We start from the raw sequence: 20,798 nt of genomic DNA on the forward strand, positions 1-20,798 counted from the left end.
CTTCCTCCTGCAGTCCCCCAGAAACTGTATCGTTAAAGTCCAAATGTGGTGACTCTACTGTCTCTCCTGGTGAAAATAGCTTGTTACAGAAATCTTACAGATCTTTTCAATTTTTATGTGTTTATTCTTCTAGTCTCACAAAGAAATGTTCTCCAGGAGATCTAGCTTAATACAGTTTGTCACAAGGTTTCTATAAGTTTGGTTTTCTTACTGCTGCTTCTCTCTGTTTTATACAGGGATCTTGTTCATAATCTTCCATCATCATCCTCTGTAGAATTTTAAAAATAATTTTGTATACAATAATATTATTGCCCTTGGCTGCCATATTGTCTATTTGTCATTGAGATGAAGTGTTTGCTAACTGAGGTGGTTTCTAGGCTCCTTTAACTTCCGTGTTGTGGCAATTAATTTGCATGGGTTAATCTTCTTCGAGAAACAGTGATAGTCAATGATGTCTGTTTTGTTATCTTTTTCCCGTCATTTAGTGTTAGCCTTTGAGAAACCAGGTTCATCTTCACACTATGATAAGACATTGGAATAGGACTTTTCTCATATGAAAGTTATTTCCAATAACTTGTTTAAATAGATCAGGTTAAAGATGTTTTAATATCATGTTGTATCTTCTCATTTTTGTTCTAATTTGGTATTAATTTTTTTTAGCTTTGCTCCGAGAAACTGATGGTCTTTACACAGACAGCTGATTGAAATGACTCTCATGAGCAGCCAGTTGTGTGCTGTCTGTTAAGATGCAGACAACTGCATTTCTGTAAAGTTATTCATTGCTCTCTATGTATAGTGCCTCCCAACTCTATTATATATATATGTATATATGTATATATGTATGTAGAGATACATATGTTTTCCTTTCATATATATGTACACATTAATATACACGCATGATATATAGGCATGATACTTCTGTATTCCTTGAGCCTCTGTCCTCTTTTTTTTAAACCGTGCTTTGTATCTTGCACTATATTGGGGGAGGGAAATGGCATCCTTCCCTAGACCCAGCTTTACCTTGAAGTCACCAAATATCAAATTTATGTTGGTTTTACTTGGAGAGTCTTACTGATTACTTCATAGAATCTCTCTACCTTGATGTCTGCAAAAGGTGTTAGAACGTGAACTGAAAATGTCTTCGTGGCGTTCTTTTTGCAAATACTTTATGTGAGCATTGCAATACAAAATTGTGGTTTTGGTCGCCTTTGCAGGCATAATAAAAAGCAACTGTACCATCCCCTTTATTTGTGTCTCCAAGGAGAGCCTTTGACACCCTCTGATTTAGCTACAGTTTTCTTGTGTCTTCTGGCTTGATTTTTGGTGAAAATATCAATGTTTATGTAATTTGATTCCTTCACCAGTATGTCAACTTGTTGATCTCCATGCAGGGATCTCACACAAGAGTTAAGTGTTTATATCTTAACCCTTCATGTGTCACGGACCCCTTTGTCAAGCTGTGAAAAGCTTAAGGAACCATTCTCAGAATAATGTTTTTGAAGGCATAGCATAAAATTCATAAGATTACAAAGGAAACAAAGTATATTGAAATAGTTACTAAAGCATAAAAAAGATTCGTAGACCCCCCCCCGTGGTTAAAATTCCTGAATAGATGATCTAAAAACCATGTGCTTCGTACCACCGTTTGCATCCTTCTCTGCAGCGCTTCTGCATTCATGCAGAAGCAGAAGAGGCTGCGCAGACTTGAAGGCTGTTTTGTATTTTTCTTTGTTTCATGGGTTGTCATGGCCAAAGAATTCATCTCCTAGTGGCCAACCAGCTTGCAGGTGACGAACCTTTCCATAGTTAACTAGGCTGCTCCTTGAAAAAACAAATAGGGCCTGTGGCCCAGACTTGAAGCCTTCCAGCTGAGGAAAGTCTGCCAGAACTTGGTACTCTGTAGCTGTGGGCCTTAAGAATTCAAGGCTACATCTTTACCACAATGAGACTTCAAAGTAGAACTTTCCTTATATGAAGGTTATTTACAGTTAATTGAAGAAAATCAACAAGGTAATAACCTTTGGGGGAGGGGAGGGAAATTGTAGGAAATGAGGAAATTCTCATCTCTTTCCAAGGATACTAAGTGTTTGTGTGTGTGTGTGTGTGTGTGTGTGTGGTGTGTGTATATACATATATATATATATAGTGTGTGTGTGTGTGTGTGTGTGTATGTGAGAGAGAGAGAGAGAGAGAGAGAGAGAGAGAGAGAGAAGAAATTGGGACAAGAGGAGAAGGAGGGAAAAAGAAGGAAGGAGTAGGGAAGAGAAGGGATGGAGAGAGAAGAGATGGAAGGGAGAGAGACAGAGGGGTAGGCAAGCCTTAGGAGTCGTACTGAGTAGTATATCATTTTGGAAGGAAAAAATGTTTTACCATGAAAAATGTTGTTATGTGATATCACAGTGTGACACTATTTAAATATCAAGAGTTGAGGCTTCTATTTAGAAAACGGAAGGCAATAAATTGAGTTGCTAATTATTCCAGCTGTGAGTATTTTGGGTATGACTGCAAATTTTGAAGAGGGCAAAATCGAGGATTTTCCTGTTGTTTATAACATATGCAAATGTTGTAACATCCCTCCATGATCTGAAAGGTTAAGACTGGGAAACCTTAAAAGCCTTTTCACTGAATCAAAAATGATTTGAGTTTGAGCTTTGCAGACAGTGAAAGCAAAATGTAAAGTATTCACCAGAACATTAATTATTTTAATTTAATCATTGCTTATGCTTCCCTACCCCAAAATGAAAGGAAGCTTTATTTCTAAAACTTTTTGCATAACTTTTTCCATTTAAAAATAAGCAAAATCGGCTTTCCCTCTAAGAACATCTTCCCACCGGGAAGTCAGGTAGTAAGTTATGTTATTCTCCCTCAGCTATATTTTTCCTTGGAATCCCTTTTTCTTCTTTCTGCCTAGGTGACCCTTTCCTTTGGGTCTAATTAAAAAGTCTATCTCAGATTCTTATATGGGAGACAAAACTTAGTGATTGTTCACACCTACTGACTCCTAGGGGATCAGGAGAATGGAATGGTTATCAAAATTGTTCTCATTGCTTCTATGAATTAATAGGGAACAGAGTAAGGAGAGGGACCAGTTTTACTCTCATTTAAAGTGGCGTTTTGTACACCCACTGAATTCTGGCAAAAATGCCAGTTGTGGCAATGAGGGATTCATTGTCAAACTTAAGGCCAAGACTTGGGATACATCTAGACTACATTTGTAGGAAAGTGTTCCTTTAATAGTACCAGTTGAGCTAGCAAAACTGTGATCCAGTAACACTGACCTCCTTGTTCCTCTCTCCAGTCACTCCATTTCCCAACTCAAACTGTTTTCACTAACTGACCCCATGCCTAGGACTTCATCTCAGCCTCCTCTTCATTTCCCTGGCTTCTTTCAAATCACAGCTGAAGTCTCACCTTCAAAAACATTTCCCGGTCTTGTGTGTGTGTTTGCGTGTTGCCTCCCCTGTTATATTGTGAGCTCCTTGAAAGCAGGGATTGTCTTTTGCCTTTCTTTGTATTCCCAGCACTTAGCACAGTGCCTGGCACAGAGTAGGTATTTAATAAATACTAGTTGACTAACTGAATTACAGTTTGGTCAATACAGCTTCTCCAAATTTTTACCTTTCCCACTGAAATCTGAAACAAATACTAAACGTAGAGAAATGCGAGTTTGTTTCAGGGAATGACCATCAGTGTCTAGCTTAAGGAAAAGAGCTCAATGCTAATTAAACTTTGCCTTTACTTTCAGTGGGAAATGCAAACTTTAAAAGAAACTAGTTGTCTACATAAAATTAGTTTTTGACTAATACACGTTCTCTGCTTTTGTAAAACCTCCAAATCTCCCCAAGTGCTGGATTGGAGACAGAGCATCTAAAGCCTATTCCACTCTCATTCCTTTGGCTTAGAGTGGAACACACTAATTATGCTCAAAAGTGTGCTGGTTATTTAACCTGTCTGTAGCTAAATGTTTTATTATAACTTTTGAAAACCTAATTACTGTAGCTTTACATGCTACAGTACCCTTTATGGGCTGCTACTTTATTAAACTTAGTGCTTTAGAGACAATAAACCTGATGCTTCAAAGGGCATATGCAAAGACCAGTAAGATATGATGAAATCCTCAGATTTCCAGCATGCTCTCTTCACTTACCTACATTTCCCTCACTGATCACGCCTTCATGGATGGTAATTGTGCCAGTCCATGTGTATTCCAGCCTCCATACTTTTCCTGGCTTTTATCAGATTTTACCGCAGCATGTATGGTATTAAAAATCTATTAGGGATTAATGGGCTGTGTATCATTATTTTTTTGTCACGTTCTGTACCTGTAAATCTATTTACTGGGGAACCTCTTAGAGTAAGGTCAATTTTCTCCATAGAACAAGAGCAGAAGTCTGGCTTTGCTGATAACCAAACCTGCATTTAGTACACACTGCACTTCGCTGAAACCATTCCAGGCTTTCAATCTTCTCCAAGTAGACGGGCACTGCATCAGAGCTCATGAGCAGAGGGTCCCTCTGCATTATTAGTCTTTAGCCCTGTTCACCAAATGTTGAGAGACAGGAAACCTAGGTTAAAATATTTTTCTTGACCTTTTAGAGGGAGGCAACACGATTATTTGTGCAGGACACACACTTCAGTTTCTCAGCTCTGCTGAGATTTGTTCCTGGGGATGAATCTAAGCAAACAGAAAATAGGGGAACTACCTATTACGGTCCCAGTGGCTTGACACCAGAAATGGTATGTGATGCTAATAGTTTTAATTTTTTTTAGTGGAGGGCATGGGTGAAGTTAATGACGGCTTATACAAGATTGACTTGCCATTCAGAAGAAAGGAAGGGAAATCTCTGAAGGAAGCAAGGTACCCTGGCCAGTGAATCATAAGAATGAATTGAATACCTCAAAATTTAAGTTTTAATAACCCTAGAAGCTTTTTAAAACCCCAATAGATTACTTATCCTTAATTTATAAGAAGTCACTTTGAAGAAAAAAATCAGCTTGCGAAGCTTCTAAGAACCATGTTTCTATTCTGTTGCAGAAACTCTGGGGGGAGAAACCTGTTAGGTGCACTTTGAGGTTTTATTAAATGGCCACACTTTCACAAGAAGAAGGCTGATGTTTAGAAACAATAAAACAAAAGACTGATTGGTTAGAGCAGGCTCTCCATTGTGTCCCCAAGTTAATTCTGTTCAGAACATGAAGTTCATGCCTCCTTTTTCACAAAAACAGAGAGGACGTAACATTAGTGCTTTCCTTGGTGCTGCAGTAATGATAGGAAAGCAAGGAAGGCAGTGTTTGAACAATGGAGAAAGGAAGCAGAGAGAGACAGAGAGAGAGAGACAGAGACAAAGAGAGACAGAGAGACAGAGAGGGAGGGAGAGAGAGACAGGGGGGGGAAAAGGGAGAGGGGGGAAGGAAGAGAGGGAGAGGGGGGAGGAAGAGAAGGAGAGAGAGAGAGAGAGAGAGACAGAGAGACAGAGAGAGAGAGAGGGAGGGAGAGAGGGAGAGAGGCGGGGGAGGGAGAGAGGGAGAGAGAGAGAGAGAGAGAGAGAGAGAGAGAGAGAGAGAGAGAGAGAGACAGAGAGACAGAGAGAGAGAGAAAGAGAATGAATAAAGGAAGATTTAGTTGGTAAAGAAACCAAGGACAAATGCTCTCTGGGAAGCCTCTGTTGGTGTATGAGCAAGCTCCCAGCACGTTGGGGGCCCCTCATTTGCCTTTCATTTCCAAGGCACAAGTGGCCAATTCTGAGTGCAATTGAGTTGTGCTTGAAAAATGTCAAGAGCATTTGGAAACGACACATTTTTGCTGATGCCTGGAGTCCTGAGCTGAACTACTTCCATGGCCGACTGCTGGGATGAGGTTCACCAGGGGTATCACAAATGAATCATTGAAACACACCAAGTGCACCCATAAGGGAGAAAAATACTGCCTGAATATCCAGTACAGAAAAAAAAATGAAGAGCCATCCTTGGGACCCTTTCTGTGCCTCTGTGGAGTCAATTGACCAGACCTTCACCTTAGGTCTTGACTAAATTTTTCCTGTAACATACCAATTGCAATTCTTAGTAGACCCAAAGTTAGCATGAAATGGCCAATAAGACATGGACCATCGCTAAGTCACCCTCTGGAAGATCACAAGCCCTCTAAGATCCCTAGGATGGTATTGTACTAAGTTATATCTTAAGCAAAGATCCTACTATATATCCAGGGAATACCTTAGGCCCTAAGATAATCATGTTTCCACAGTATTAGGATCACAGATTTAGAACTGTAAGGGACCTCTAAGGATATCTAAACTAGTGGTATCAAACTCAAATAGAAATGAAGTCCATTAAACTATAGAGAGGGATCCCTGTGGACCACACATTGACTTAGAAAACCATATATTAACATTCTCTATGTTTTATTGTATTTTTACTTATTTTGTTAAGTATTTCCCAGTTACATTTTAATCTGGTTGGGGCTGCACTGGGGATTGTTGTGTGCCATCTGCAGCCCACAGGCTATGTATTTGACACTTCTGGTCTAGACCAAGCCCCACACTTTACACTTAACTAGAGAGTATAAGTGACTTGTCCAAGATCACACAAATAGTAAGCAGTAAAGTCTTCTGACTCCAAAACCAGATCTCTTTTCACTGTACCATGCTACCTATTACATTTGATATTATGTTGAGATTCAGTTTGTTAATTCATTTCAACCTAATCCAATGAAATATTATCTACTGTGAAGGCACTTTGCAAATGGTGAAGTACAATACCAATGTGAACGGTTATTACTGTTGTGCAGTGAACGATTATAAACACAAGCCCGAAGAGAACACATTTAGTGTTCTAATCATAAAAAGGAAAGAGTTCCTTTTAGCTCTAACTATATGGAAACACTAAGTTAGTTCCTCATGGCTACACTGAGTGATGGAATAGAGACCTGGCTCCCTATTACCTGAGACTGTTTAATCAGATCAGTTATCTAATTAACTTTTTCAATAACAATCAGTCTTATTTCTGACATCAAAGAGATTGTTCCAACCTATCTGCTATATCACTTGCAATGTCTCTGATGTAGAAATTTCTAGGGGAGGGACTATATCTTTATGGGAGTTTTTCAAGCCAAATAATTACAAGAGATTCTATCAGCAGCCTGGGATTCTAGGAGAAGCCATTGGGCTTCTCTTAACCTATAGGGCTTAACGCCCAATCCAAACGGGACCAGCTCCCTTCTCAAAGATGAGATGTGATGGTACAGAGGAATATAGCTATGTGTATATATGCATATAGCTAGAAAGGGGCAAATTTGACTTCCTTCGATGAACCTTCATTTTCATAATTATATGTGACCATTGCTTCTTAGAAATTTGCAGTCATATGTTAGTCCCCAGAATGGTTGGATCATGGATTACATGACCACTTCTGAGGTCCTCTGTTACTCTGAGATTCTATGATTCTATGACTGGTGAGACTACCCCATAACCTTGAGATACAACAATTTCATTTTCATATTTCTCCATTTTAACACAAGAGTTTTATACGTGTGGCCTGAGTTATCAGATAATTAGAATGATAAGATTTCATTGGTCAGGGCAATCTCTTCACTGACGTAGCTGGCAAGTACTTGATATTCCAGTATGTGGTTTCTCCTGAGTTGTTGGCCAAATAACAGTTCCCTACCTGGGGCCAGCCTTCTGAAGATAAGTGTCGCTCTGCTTAGTTGGGGTGTTCTCTGGTGCCAGCCCATTTCTTGAATAATTTGCAGCTTTATGGGAGCTACCTAGCAACTGGAAGATCAGTGTGGGATTCCTATATGAGGGAGAATTTAAGCTGAACTTGAATGGAAACTAGGGTTCTATGAAGTGATGAGAAGAAAGTGCATTCTAGGCATGGAGACAGGAGATGATATATTGTATATGGGGAGCAGCAAAAAGGTCAGTTGGACTATTATTCAAAGTGTATGCAGTAAGGTAATATATAGAAAGGCTAAAAAAGTAAACTGCAGCCAAATTATGAAGGATTTTAAAAGCCAAAAAAAAGGAGGTTGTATGTTATTTTGGGGAAAGAAAGGAGTCACTGGATCTTCTTAAGCAGAGAAATGACCTGGTCACACCTGGACTTTAGGAAAATCAATTTGGCAAGTATGTGGAGAATGAATTGGAGAAAGACGGGACTGGAGGCTGGGATACCAACTAAGAGGCTATTGCAATAGTCCTTATGAAAAGTGGTGAGAACTTGTGGTGGTAGTGGTGGCTCTGTGAGTAGAAAGGAGTGGGATACATTATAGAAGTAAATTTGACAAGGCTCGGAAACTAGACTGGATGTGAGAGGTGAGAGAGAGAGAGGGTAGAGTGGAGCATGACACCAAACTTGTGAACCAGAGTGACTGGAAGGATCTTGGTGATCTTCCTGAAATGAACAGAGGGGCATGCTTGAGAAGAAGGCTAATAAGATCTCTTTTGGACATGTTGAATTTGAGATGTCTACAGGACATCCAGTAGATGTCCAATAGGTAATTGATGATGTGGGACAGGAGTTCTAAGAGAGTGCCTGGGGCTGGATATATAGATCTCTGAGTCATCTGCATAGAAGTAATAGTTGACTTTACTAGAACTAATGAGATCATCCCAAAAAGCATGTATATAGAGAGGAGAGACTAGGGGTACTCATCCTCAGTGGAAGTGGAGAGAGGGCAGCTAGATGGCACAGTGAATAAAGTGATGACTTTGGAGTTAGGAAAACTCAAGTTCACATCCAGTCTCAGACAGACTTACTCACTGTGTGGCTCTGCACAAGTTACTTAAACACTCGGCCGCAGCTTCTTTCTGTGAGGGCTAGCATCCATCTTAAACAGTTGTTGTGAGGATCAAATAACATGATATTTGTGAAGCACTTGGAAAAACCTTAAAGCAATATATAAATGCTTGTGGACAAGGACAATAATCCTGCAGGTGAGACCAAGAAGGAATAGCTGGCTGGACAGGTGTAAAGAGAACCAGAAAAGCAGTACCATGCAACCCAGGGAGGTGACCATATCGAGGAGGAGAGGGTGGTCAACAGTGCCATATGCTACGTAGGTCAAGAAGAATAAGTACTGAGAAAAACACAATAGAATTTGGCAATTGATGGATAATTGCTAATGCTGAGGAAGGTGGTTACATTTGAGTGATGACACTGGAAACTAGGTTGCCAGGGGTTGAGAGGTGAGTTTTAAGTAGAAAAAATGGATACTGGTATAGATAGCTTTTTGCTAGGAGTTTGACTCTGAAAGGGAGAAGAGATAAGGTAACTTCTAATGTCTTATTAGTATTTAAATCTTTAATTACTTATTAGATAGCTTTTTTCATTTAAGAAAGACATGTCCTTGTTTTGTTTTTCCTTAATGTTCCGTTATCACCACCCACGCTCCAAAAATACATTTTAAGTATTTCAATAAATACTTTAACGGATATCGCCCAGGCTTTTTGCTTTGCTTGTGTTTTGGTTTAATCATAGGTCAGTGGGTTATTATTTCATGATTTTAAAAGACTTTTTCAAAATTGTCCTTGTCTGTGTTTGTCACTTGTCAAAATTTAAACAAAATCTTGCATTATGGGCCCACAATATATAGCATGGAATAAGCATAGCCAGAAAATACACTTTTTTTCAAAATCATCATTTCAATCAAGATCAAGCAGAAAAAAGTTGTTAGGAAGGATCTTGGTCTAATATTCACATTATATATATATATATAATATATATATATATATATATATATATATATATATATATATATATATATATATATGTATGTATGTATGTATGTATGTATGTATATCTCCAAGAAGATTTCAGTTTTAGCCATTTATTCTAATGATGGCCTTGTTAAATAATTAATTAGCCATAAGCTTAACTTCTGACATGGCTGTCAATCATGCTAACATATCACTCGATCTGGGAGTCTTTAAAATGCTTACACTTAAAATGCTTTTCAGGCCCTGTCAATAAGCATCCATTTCCAGGTTGTGTTGGAAACCAGTGTGACAGAGGACCCAGATGTTTGCCTGGTATAGACCCCATGGCTAGATCCCTCTGGGAAGGCTGCTTGAGCTAGTCAGCAACAGAAGGATGTTTACTATCAAAGATGGAGTTTTATTTAAATGAACAAACATGTAGGAATTGTACATTGTAGAATATATTGCCAGATTGACTGTCCTAGGCAGGCATCAGGACAAAAAGAAGCAACAGCAAGGAAAGTCCTCTCCATATGACTTTGAAATTCTAGATTTACGGGTGAATTATGGGCCTGGGGAGAAACCTCACAAGTCACTTGAGTCCTGTCTCTGAGCCTCGCTCATACCTACTGTGATCCTCAACATTCTCTGAGGAGGGAACCCCTCCACCCAAAAAACCTGTATGTTTAAAGTATTCAAGGTAATGGGGCAGCTGGGTGATACTGTGGTTTGAGTGCTGGGCCTGGAGTGAGAAAGACATCTTTGTAAGTTCAAATGTGGCCTCAGATACTTCCTTTATGACCCTGGGCAAGTTACTTAACCCTGTTTGCCTCACTTTCCTCATCTGGAGAAGGAAATAGCAAACCACTCCAGTATCTCTTCCAAGAAAACCCCAGATGGGGTCACAAAGAGTCAGACACAACTGAAATGACTGAACAGCAGTTTAAAGTAATACGTATTTTTGATCTTATATGCATATGGGCAAAAACAGGTTCTTGCCAACCTGTTAGGACCTTTCAGAACTTGTGTTCTTTCGGCATAGTATATAACCCTGAATCTCTTTCATGTCAAATGAGACATCAAAGTAAAACTTTGGTGGAGAATTTTGATTAGTGTTACCATCATACTGTAACCTTGGTCCACCCTGCTCTAGAGGGTGGTGTTGTAATTTGCTGTGGCTGTCTAATCCAAGAGAGGCAGCGTGGCAGACCGGATAGCGGACTATCCTTGGAGACTTGCCTCTAAAACAGACATATAAGCTTTGGGAGTGTGGACAAGTCTTTGAAACCCTCAATGTCTGAATGAGTTTTCTAAGACTATAAAATGCACACTGTTTATTGATCTGCATTGGAGGAGAAAGTGTCCACACCAGGACTTCCCTGTCCATATTAACTCATAAGTCTTTGCTTCCCCTGTCCCCACCAAAAAAACAACAACCCCTCTTCTGGTTTAGAGTAATAAGGAAATATAGCCATAATTCCCCTTTTATAGCTGCATTTGGTCAATGTGTCCTTTTCTCTCTCTTTTTTTTCCCCTGGCAGGCATTTCCTATTCAAGACATCTTCTGGAACTACCCCTCTGTTCAGCAGCTCTTCTCCTGGATACCCTCTGACCTCAGGAACCGTTTATACTCCACCCCCCAGACTCCTGCCCAGGAACACTTTCTCCAGGAATGCTTTCAAGCTGAAGAAGCCATCCAAGTACTGCAGCTGGAAATGTGCTGCTCTGTCTGCTATCGCAGCAGCCGTGCTTCTTGCTATCCTATTGGCTTATTTCATAGGTAAGTTGAAACTTCAGTCTGTCTCATTCCTGTTGATCAGAAGGCACTTTCCTTTTAAAGAGGATCCAGTGTGGCATATCCGATGGGGGCAGAAGGGGCTGCTGTGTTGAGAGTGAATTTATAGATCCCTGGTAGTTGATTCAGGTCATTTATCATCTCCTGCAAGACAGAATAGTGAATGATGGATGAAAGTGATTTTTCTCCCCTTAAAACTAATTAAAGCTGATGAGCTTCTCTTCAAGATCCCAAATGACCTTTAGCCAAACAAAGATTAAAAAATTCTGACTTCACATTTTCCTGGCTATAACTTAGGATGCTTATTATTGGCAAACCCAACCCTTATTCTCAGAGTTGCCTCCTAGCCTCTCTTTTATTGGATTCAGAGATGGGATTGTTGTGTTAAATGAATACAGCTGTGATCAGATATCAGTCAACAACCCAAGAACAAGAACAGCCTTTTGGATGATCTGGTTTCATTAAAGGCCAGGCCAGACTTGGCCAATTTACTTTGAGTGCCTCTAAGGAAAAAATATGACAAGGTAGTGAGGCCATAGCATCCCAAGAGGTCTCCTAAGAAATGAAATTAATCCAAGTGATTGGTTCCCCACCTCCATTTATTTTTTTCCTTTTCTCCATCCTCATGTCACCTACCCTTTCCAACCAAACTCAAATCACAGTAGCACTCTTATGTCTTCTGTACTCTATAGCAACCCAGCATAAGACTCAGATTAACATGCTGGATAACTATGCTGTTCTCCAATACCAGTGATACCCACATCCACCCACCAAAAAACAGAACTTGTTTTCAGGTTATGTAACAATGCAATATGTTCGTGAGCTTCTCGTGACAGCATAGATTGATAATTCTAATAGCTTTTAGAGGCAAGAACCCAACTTCCTCATTTTACAGATGAAGAAACTGAGTGATTTGCCTAAAGTAGCTCCAAGTAGAACTTGGATTTGAATAGAGGTCATCTCACTCCATACTCAGTGCTCTTCGCTAGACCATCCTCGCCTTCTGCTCTAGAGGTTGAAATCTGTATGCATATCATCATCCCTGCTGAAGCCCCAGATTCTGAGCAGGAATCACCGAAGTTCTGCTCTGTGTTTATCCTGCTGGACCTGTGGCAGGAGTCTGGGGGGACATAGGCACAGTCAGTAGTGGCATTTGCCTCAGGTTTTGATATAAGCATGTGCTTTTTCAGGATTTCTTTGGTCAGTTACAAAAGTTCTTCCCTCTTCCCAAAAAATTTGTTCCTGCAAATTGGAAAGTCTTCCTGCTGTCAAGTCATCATTCTAGGTCACAGAAACTTCTAGCCCTTTTGTTAATTTCCCTCTTTTCTCAATTTTATCCGCTGCACATGCAGCTGCCTGCTATTAACCTAGCCAAGAGAAAGAAATATGACACTTGCTAACCATTAGCTTACATTCTGAACACTTATCTTAGTCTTGGACCCAGGAACACCATTGTCCCATTCCTCACTCAACACCTATTGTAACTACCTGGCACATGAAAGGAGAGTTGTCGGCATGGGTTCTATCATTTCTGCCATCCACAGGAAGCCAAGTTGGTACCTTAGATGGATGCTTCTGAGAGAGCCTGACCTGCCTGATTAAAGTACTTAGTACATAGCTGGGCAGAGAATATGGTGAGGAAAGATCCCCTGATGCAAACACAAGTAGCTTGCCAGGCTGTGTTTATGTACACTTCTTCTATAAGGAAACAAACCCACTGACGTGTGACTAGGGAGCAGCTGCTCTGCCTTCCTCCCATATGGACTGGGGCACAAGATATAGAAGTTCCTTCCTGGGTCCAGTGAGTGTGTGGAAGGCAGGCATTCCTCTGCTGGAAGTATAGAGAACTTAGCCCCTAGGGTTAGACCATATGCACAATCAAGTCAACAAACATTGATTAAGTACCTACTATATGCCAGGTGCTGGGCATACGAAGAAAGGCAAAAATAACCCCCAAAAATGTCAAATGGGGGAGAGAATATGCATACAATGATACAAACAAGATACATGCCGTATAACATGGAAAAGATCTCAGGCACTAAAGAGGACTGGGAAAGTCTTCTTGCCGAAGGTGGTTAGTGAAAGCAGCAAAGCCAGGAAAACACTAGTCAATGACAGGTAGCCAAGAAGAAGGTTATTACTCCAAGGGAAGGAGACCCTGAGTATCAGTTGTCACTGTGAGGTTACGCCTTTAGCTCCCTGAATGAAATGGCAAGAGAAAGACAGTCACAGCCAGAGGTAACAGTCATAAAGGAGATTGTACCGTTAGCCCCAATTCCAGAAGAAATGGAAGACTGACAAGCTTGACACCTGTGACTTAAACATTAACCTCGGCTTTCCTGCTGTTTCTGGGTGTCCTTTTCTTGGGGGTGGAGGGGAGAGAGGAGTGGAGGAAGGGGCTGGACATTCTAGGCAGAAAATAAAGCCTGGTGTATAAAGCCCCACCAAATACATAACTATCTGTGGAGGGGTATGTGTTATCACTTCTTGTCAAGCTCTGGAATGCAATTGATTGTATTTTTAGCAAGTTTCCTATGGCTACTCAGGATGAAATCTCTAAGAGACTCTAAAGAATCAAGCTCTGTTTTCTTTTGGAATCACTTTACAAGTTGACTTTCTGTTGGAAACTGCAAAGAGGTCCCATGTGCTCAATTCTCAGGCTGGTATTCTACTGGGTAGGTCAGCACCATGGAGAACACATCCATAGAATTAAAGGGAGTGGCTACTCCTGCCAAATAGGGTCCCCCAGTGAGCTTCGACTTGTTGTAGAGAGATAGATGAATACTTCCTGATTTATTGAGCTTGACAAGTAAAATATAATAGCTTTCTGTAAGGGGGAATCATATAAATAGGAAATCGTAAAGTGAGAATTCTTAATGTTTTAATTGAGTACGTAGCTTGTAAATGATGGATTGTGTAACATTTTTATCTACAGTCTTCAGGCCATTGGAAGCTGATGCTAAGCATCATAGGATGGTTTATTAGTTTATAACCCATCATTTCTGATTATATATGCTCTAGGTAAGATTATGCTTTAACCCTGGAGCATTGAAAAACAATTTATAACTCAAAATGAATGATGTAATTGGCCAATTTTCAGGGTAGTTAATGGTGGTGATCACATAACCCAGTGGTTCTCAAAGTATGACCCAGCAACCCCTTGGAGGTCCCTGAGACCCAATCAGATGATCCATGAGGTCAAAACTGTTTTCATAATAATGACATCCCAATTTATATTAGAGTAAATAAAAGACATTTTAATTTCTAATATGGTTAATAGTGATAGATATAACCCACATAAACAAAAGCTATTGGTGGGGGGGGGGTAAGGTCCTCAGTAATTTTTAAAGAAATAAAGACATCTTGGGGGCAGCTAGGGGTCGCAGTGGATAGGGCACCAGCCCTGGATTCAGGAGGAGCTGAGTTCAAATTTAGCCTCAGACACATAACACTTACTAGCTGTGTGACCCTGGGCAAGTCACTTAACCCCATTGCCTAGCCAAAAAAAAAAAAAGGAAAAAAAAGAAACAAAGACATCCTGAAAATCACTGACATAGCCATGTAGTCACATAGTCCCTGTCCTGAATTGGAGGGAAAGTCAAACACAGGATAAAGAATCAGGAACTTGTGATCCCTGTCTCTTTTCCAACATTCATGCTCTCCTTAGCCTTGGGATAATAGTTTGCCTCTTGAGTCTCCATTTCTTAACTCTAAAATTGGAGACACTGATGATTATTTTCATGGGAAAACTGAAGTGTATTGAGGACTCAGTAGAGTATGAAAATCATTTTGAAAATGAAAATCGATATGATTAATTATGCAGTGCTATAGGGCCATAAACACTATAGTATAGGCATAGCACAAGGCAGGGTGAAGAGCAGTGAGTTCCTGCCTGCCTGGAAAACAACTACAGAGTAGGGCGACTTCATGCTTATGACCCCATAGTAAAGAACGTTTGAAGACCCAAGCCATACCCTTGTCCGGCTGCATACCATTTCCTCTAATAGGAGACAAATCCTAAAATCATAAGACCCATCCCATGTTGTCATGTTTTGGTTTGTTTTCAGAGAGGCTTTAGGTAAAGGTCTACCAGTTACAGTGGCAATAAGTTAAATCATTTTCTATACATGTTCAAACCCGTCAAGAGGAGGCTGTCCTGAAATGAGCAGTGCTACAGCGTTTGGCTGCATGACGAGTTCTTTCACAGATTCAGGCATGTAGGTGGGTGTAATAGCAGAGCTCTACCAGCAGTTCGGCAGACTAGAAGGCCGCAGCCCTTATCGTGTCCAGGGGAGCTGGCTCCCCAGAAGCCCTGCCAGTATTGCTGAGGCTGAAGGATTTTTTGTGACTCGTAGGTCAGGACCTCCCAGAGCATAATTCTCTCAGTGCATATATAAACGACTCCCTAGAAGTACATTAAACGTGTTGGGAAGCCGCGTGAACTCATTCACTTTACTAGGGGAACTCATAGTAAATTATTCTGTTCTTACACTAAATGGTCCCCACCCCTAGGAGTAACTTAGGACATTTTGACTCTGGTTCTCAAGAGAGTCCCAACCCTGGCCACCCCTCACCTTCATCTTTCTTTGGAAATTGTTCATTCTCCTGTAAGGTTGTCTTTCTTCCACTCACTATATGTCTAGTATGTTTCTGTTGACGTGTAGATTGTCTCCCCTTTAAGATAAAAACTTCTTGAGGGCAGGATTTGTTTTTGCCTTTTGTTTGTACCGCCATGGCCTAGCCCAGTGGCAGGCACATAATAAGGACTTCATAACCAATTGTTGTTCCGTTGACTAGCTGATGTCTGGGCGGAGTCTGTGTGAACAAAAGCTTCCTCAGCTCCCAGATGTATCACGTCGTTGGACAGAATTGGTTTCACAAGGTCAGTGTCATAGATTCAGCTGAACGGTATAAGAAATGTTGATACTTCCCTCCACTGTAGCCAAGCAGATTCCTTTAGTGAGCGTAGGTAATAATATCTAACCTTCACATAGCCCTTTAAGGTTTGCCCAGTGTTATATACACACTACTTCATTTGATCTTTACAACTACCCTATGAGATAGATGCTATTATTATCCTCATTTTATAGAAGAGGAAACTGAGGTTGGGAGAGGTTAAGTGACTTACCCAAAGTCGCAGAACTAGTAAGAGTCTGAGGCAGGATTTTAACTTAGCCTGATTCCAAGTTCAGTGGTCTATCCAGGAAACCAAGTAATGGCACTTTATACTTCTGGAGAGTATTAATTAAAAAAAAAAATTCCAAAGCACTTTCACATAATTATTTTATTTGATCCTCCCAACAATCCTGTGTGGTAATACTCATAAGAGGCTCAGAGGTTGTGACTTGCCTATATGAACACAGCTAGTCTGTGACAAAGCTGAGGTTAGAAGCCAAGTTTTCTGGCTCCAAACACAAGGTCTGTTTCCTGGGTTCTCTAGCATGGTGATTCTGCTGTTTCCTCTGGAGATTCAGGTTAGCCTGATTTGCCAGATACTTCATGCAATTTAAATGATCTCTCCCATAGTTTAAACTCATTACTTTCTGTTCGGTCCTCATTAACAAATGAGCATAATTGGTCCCTTTTCTTCTCATGGCATCTTTTCACATATTGGTACTCAGATATCATCTCTCCCTTCTGTCTCTTTTTTCTGTAGATGAAGTGCCCATACTTCTCTTAACTGTTCCATGTATCTTTTCCTCCTCAAACCTTATATTATAACTTTTCTGGACCACCTGGTTTTATTGTGTCTCTTTAGGGGAAAAATGTGTTGATCCCCCAATCTGAGTCCACAAATATCAGTTAAAGGTCCAGTCCCAGTGCTGGTGAAGCAGGAAATTGAAGTTCTCCAGTTTCTGTGTCCTCTCAAAGCCATTTTATGAAGAATTAAATCTTCTTTCCTATGCTCAGCCACAAGCGAACAAAGCAGCCTTCCCGTTTATTTGGTTGTGACTCTGAGAAATAGAAATCTTCATCTTAACAATTTAGCTTTTCACAGGGCTGCTGGAAAACAACACTTCAGCATTTTTGCCAGGAGGCTCGGTCTGGCACAGCTGCTTGGGCACCCACTTCTCCTCAATCTTCATCTTCTCCGAATTCCTATTCAAAGTTCTCCTCCATTTGGCCATCTTTTTTGGTTCAGGGCCCGATGCACTCCCTTAATTACCCTTTGCTTTGCTGCCTTTCTGAGAATTTCCAACAGGTTGTCTCCGTGCTGCTTCAGCAGGATATCACCGGCTCTCTACTCCAGCAGGGCCTCATTACCTTCACACTTTCAGGTAACATTTGAATGTCATGTTCTTCTGAAAAACTTGGAGAGTTATTGCTGGTCCCACTCATCAGAGGAGGAAGATACCCCAGAGATGTGGGCTTCTTGTTCAAAATCAGGATCATCCTGGAGATTCCAGGGTGATTGGCAAGATGTTCTCTAGTGTAACACATCTGTGAAATCAGTGGTGAATATACCATGGACTTCCTGTCCAAACCCTTCATTTCTTTGGTGGAGTAAGAGGAAGAAGATGAAGAAAAGCATCTCTGTCATACTAAATTAGTTCTTTGCTCTTCAAATTTCTGCCAAAGTCAACAACAACAGCAAAAAAGGAAAACAGAATAAACAAAAAAAAAACCCTCCACCTACACATGATATCAGAAAGTCACCTTGTCTTTTTTCACTGCAGTTATTCCTGCCAAATATAAAATACTGTGTTTTAAGTAAGCTGCTAAACTGCTCTGTCTTCTGCCAATCTGACTTTGATCTCCAAAGAACATCAGGCCATCAACATGTCAGTATGTTAAAAGTGTGGTAATTTGGGGGGCTTTCAGTTTCCTTTGAAAATAATAGGAGATTATTTTCTATGGAAACTAAAAGCCTACAATGTGTTTAAAGTTACTACACTTGGAAATTGATATGTTGAGACTCATCCTGATGAATCCTAAGAGCCTGGCTGCTATTTTGTGTACTCCCATCACACAGAACAGAGCAGGAATAGGGAAAATAAAAAGAAAATGACAGAAAATGATGAGCACAGTACACTTACCTGGCATCTTTTATGTGTATGCAGCCTAGGAAAAATATTAGCTCTCATTTAGCCTCCAATGCTATTTGACTACATAGACAGATGAGATTTAAGGTAAACTTCATCCTACTGTATACATTCCTGACAATGTAGTTACCTCAATGTGAGGAGAATCCTGTTATCTAAAGGGCAGAGCTTTAGATTATTAGACCTGAATAGTCTAGCAAATAAAATTTCCACCATCACTCCCACTCCTCTAAAATTTATTCAAGCTTGTTAACATTGGGGGGGGGGAGTGGTGGCCACAGATGAGTTAGGGAACACTTTCATGTCCTTTGCTCCTGTTGTAGATAGTATTTAGTAGAATACTTTTTATCTAACAGAAATGCTAATGAATTCTTAACCTGATAATCTATTCCTGTCACTGCTGCCACAGTCTTGTGTGTGTGAGAGGGGGGAGGAAGAAAAGAAGTTAAAAAGGGGAGGGGAGAGAGGGAAAGAGAGAGAAAGACTGTCATTTATCTTTCACATCCAGTTTTAAAGGACCCACTAATTTGTCATAAGTAGAGGAGTAAAGCACTAATTAAGCTTTAGTTGGGTGCGTGACAGTCAATTTGAGGATTTGTCCCTCTGAAGAAGTTTCAAATAACAGAAAGTTTTCTCTTCCCAAAATAGAAAAAGGCCCATTAAAAACAAGATTGAAAGAATCTTGTTGGTTTTGGGTTCTCTTAGGTAAAATAGCTGGGTAGCTCTATAGATAGAGTGTTGAGACTGGAGTCAGGAAGACCTTCCAGATAATGAGTTTTTTCAATCAATCATTCAACAGACTTTTTAATTAGGTATTGCTTAAGTGTCAGACTCCGTCCTACACCCTAGAGATTACAAAAACCAAAAAGAAACCGTTGCTGCCCTCAAGGAGCTTATGTTCAAGTGAAGGATACAACATACACATATAAATCTACACTATATAAGGCTAAAGCATCGGCTGAGGGGGAGTGGTGGGTACACAAGAGCAGCTTGGGGTATGAGGATAGGGCTCATGTAGGAGGCGATTTTTTATTTTTGAGCTGAACTTTGAAGGAGATCCAGTCTTCTAAGAGGTGAAGGCGAGGCCTGGACGAAGGCCCAGAGTTGGGAGACAAGATATTGTATATAAGGAATGGTAAATAGGCCAGTTTGGCTGAACTACAGAGTGGGAGAATGGGAGTAATAAGATAAGAAAGGTACACCAGAGCCAGGTTGTAAAGGACTTTCCATCTCAAGCAGAAGTTTGTATTTAATCTTAGTGGTGATAGGAAGCTTTTAGAGTTTAGTTAGGAGGGAAGTGACATAGATAGATCCTATGCTTTAGGATTATTACTTTAGGTTCTTGGATGCAGACATATAGGTCCATCACTGTGCCCTTACTGGAAACCTTTTCATCTTGGCACTTTCCTACCAAGTACTCCTTTATGGATCCATAATAATGTTGGTGAGTGTATTAGCTCTGTCTCCAAAGACTGCTCTGATAGAATGATTTATCACCCCTTAGCCAAGCTGATGATTAACTTACCCAAACGTAGCTAGGTTGGTCCTAGGGCAGCAGAGGGGCCACCATGGTGCCAGGCTCATACGTGAACTCTTTTCAACTTAATAGCTGCCCTGCTGGATCTGCTATTCCACCAGCTGAGTCATTGGGAACCCAGGTTCCCCTCTACATCATAATGAAGCATTAGAGTCAGACGTTAATGGAGAACTACCAGCAAACCCCTCCTAACTCAAGTAGGCAAGTCAATAATACACTCTTTTCACCAGGGTGCAAGGGCAGAAGATTAACTATAGCAGAGGTTTTTAACCTTTTCTGTATCCTGGACCCTCTTGACAGCATAATGAACCTTATGGACCCCATCTCAGAAGAATGCGTAAAATAAAAGACAGAGGATTACAAAGGAAACCATGAAAAACAGTTCACAAATTGTTTTTTAAGTGTTCAGACCCCAGATCACAAACCCCAGAGTGAGAGGAAGGTATTCTTGCTTCACATTTTAAGCTACTTACAACAGAATGAAGCAGTTCATATTCGCACTGAACTAGAATGAAAACCAATACAAGGAGCGATCCCCTGACATTTGAGGGAACCCAGAGTATAACTCTATCAATATGGAATGTTCCCCACCTGTTGTTCACCAGTGTTAAGATTGACAGCCTTCTCACGGGCTTTTCCCTTGCAGCTGTCTGTTCAGCAGTTACCGCTGTGGAGACCTTGGCTCTTGTCTAGCCTACCTGATTACGTACCGCTTATATCAATCA

The 20,798-nt window shown here is 40.5% G+C and overlaps 1 protein-coding gene across 1 annotated transcript in view; it reads left to right on the forward strand.

Annotated features, from left to right (window-relative positions):
* Positions 1-20,798, forward strand: part of TENM2 (teneurin transmembrane protein 2) — a 376,176-nt gene that overhangs the window by 115,450 nt on the left and 239,928 nt on the right. Inside the window, 1 exon segment of the mRNA XM_020992339.2 lies at positions 11,240-11,478. Within this exon segment, the coding sequence (XP_020847998.2) occupies positions 11,240-11,478 (239 nt within the window).

This window comes from Phascolarctos cinereus, unplaced genomic scaffold (assembly GCF_003287225.1).
Source record: "Phascolarctos cinereus isolate Bilbo 61053 unplaced genomic scaffold, phaCin_HiC Scaffold_2;HRSCAF=192, whole genome shotgun sequence".
NCBI lineage: Eukaryota > Metazoa > Chordata > Mammalia > Diprotodontia > Phascolarctidae > Phascolarctos > Phascolarctos cinereus.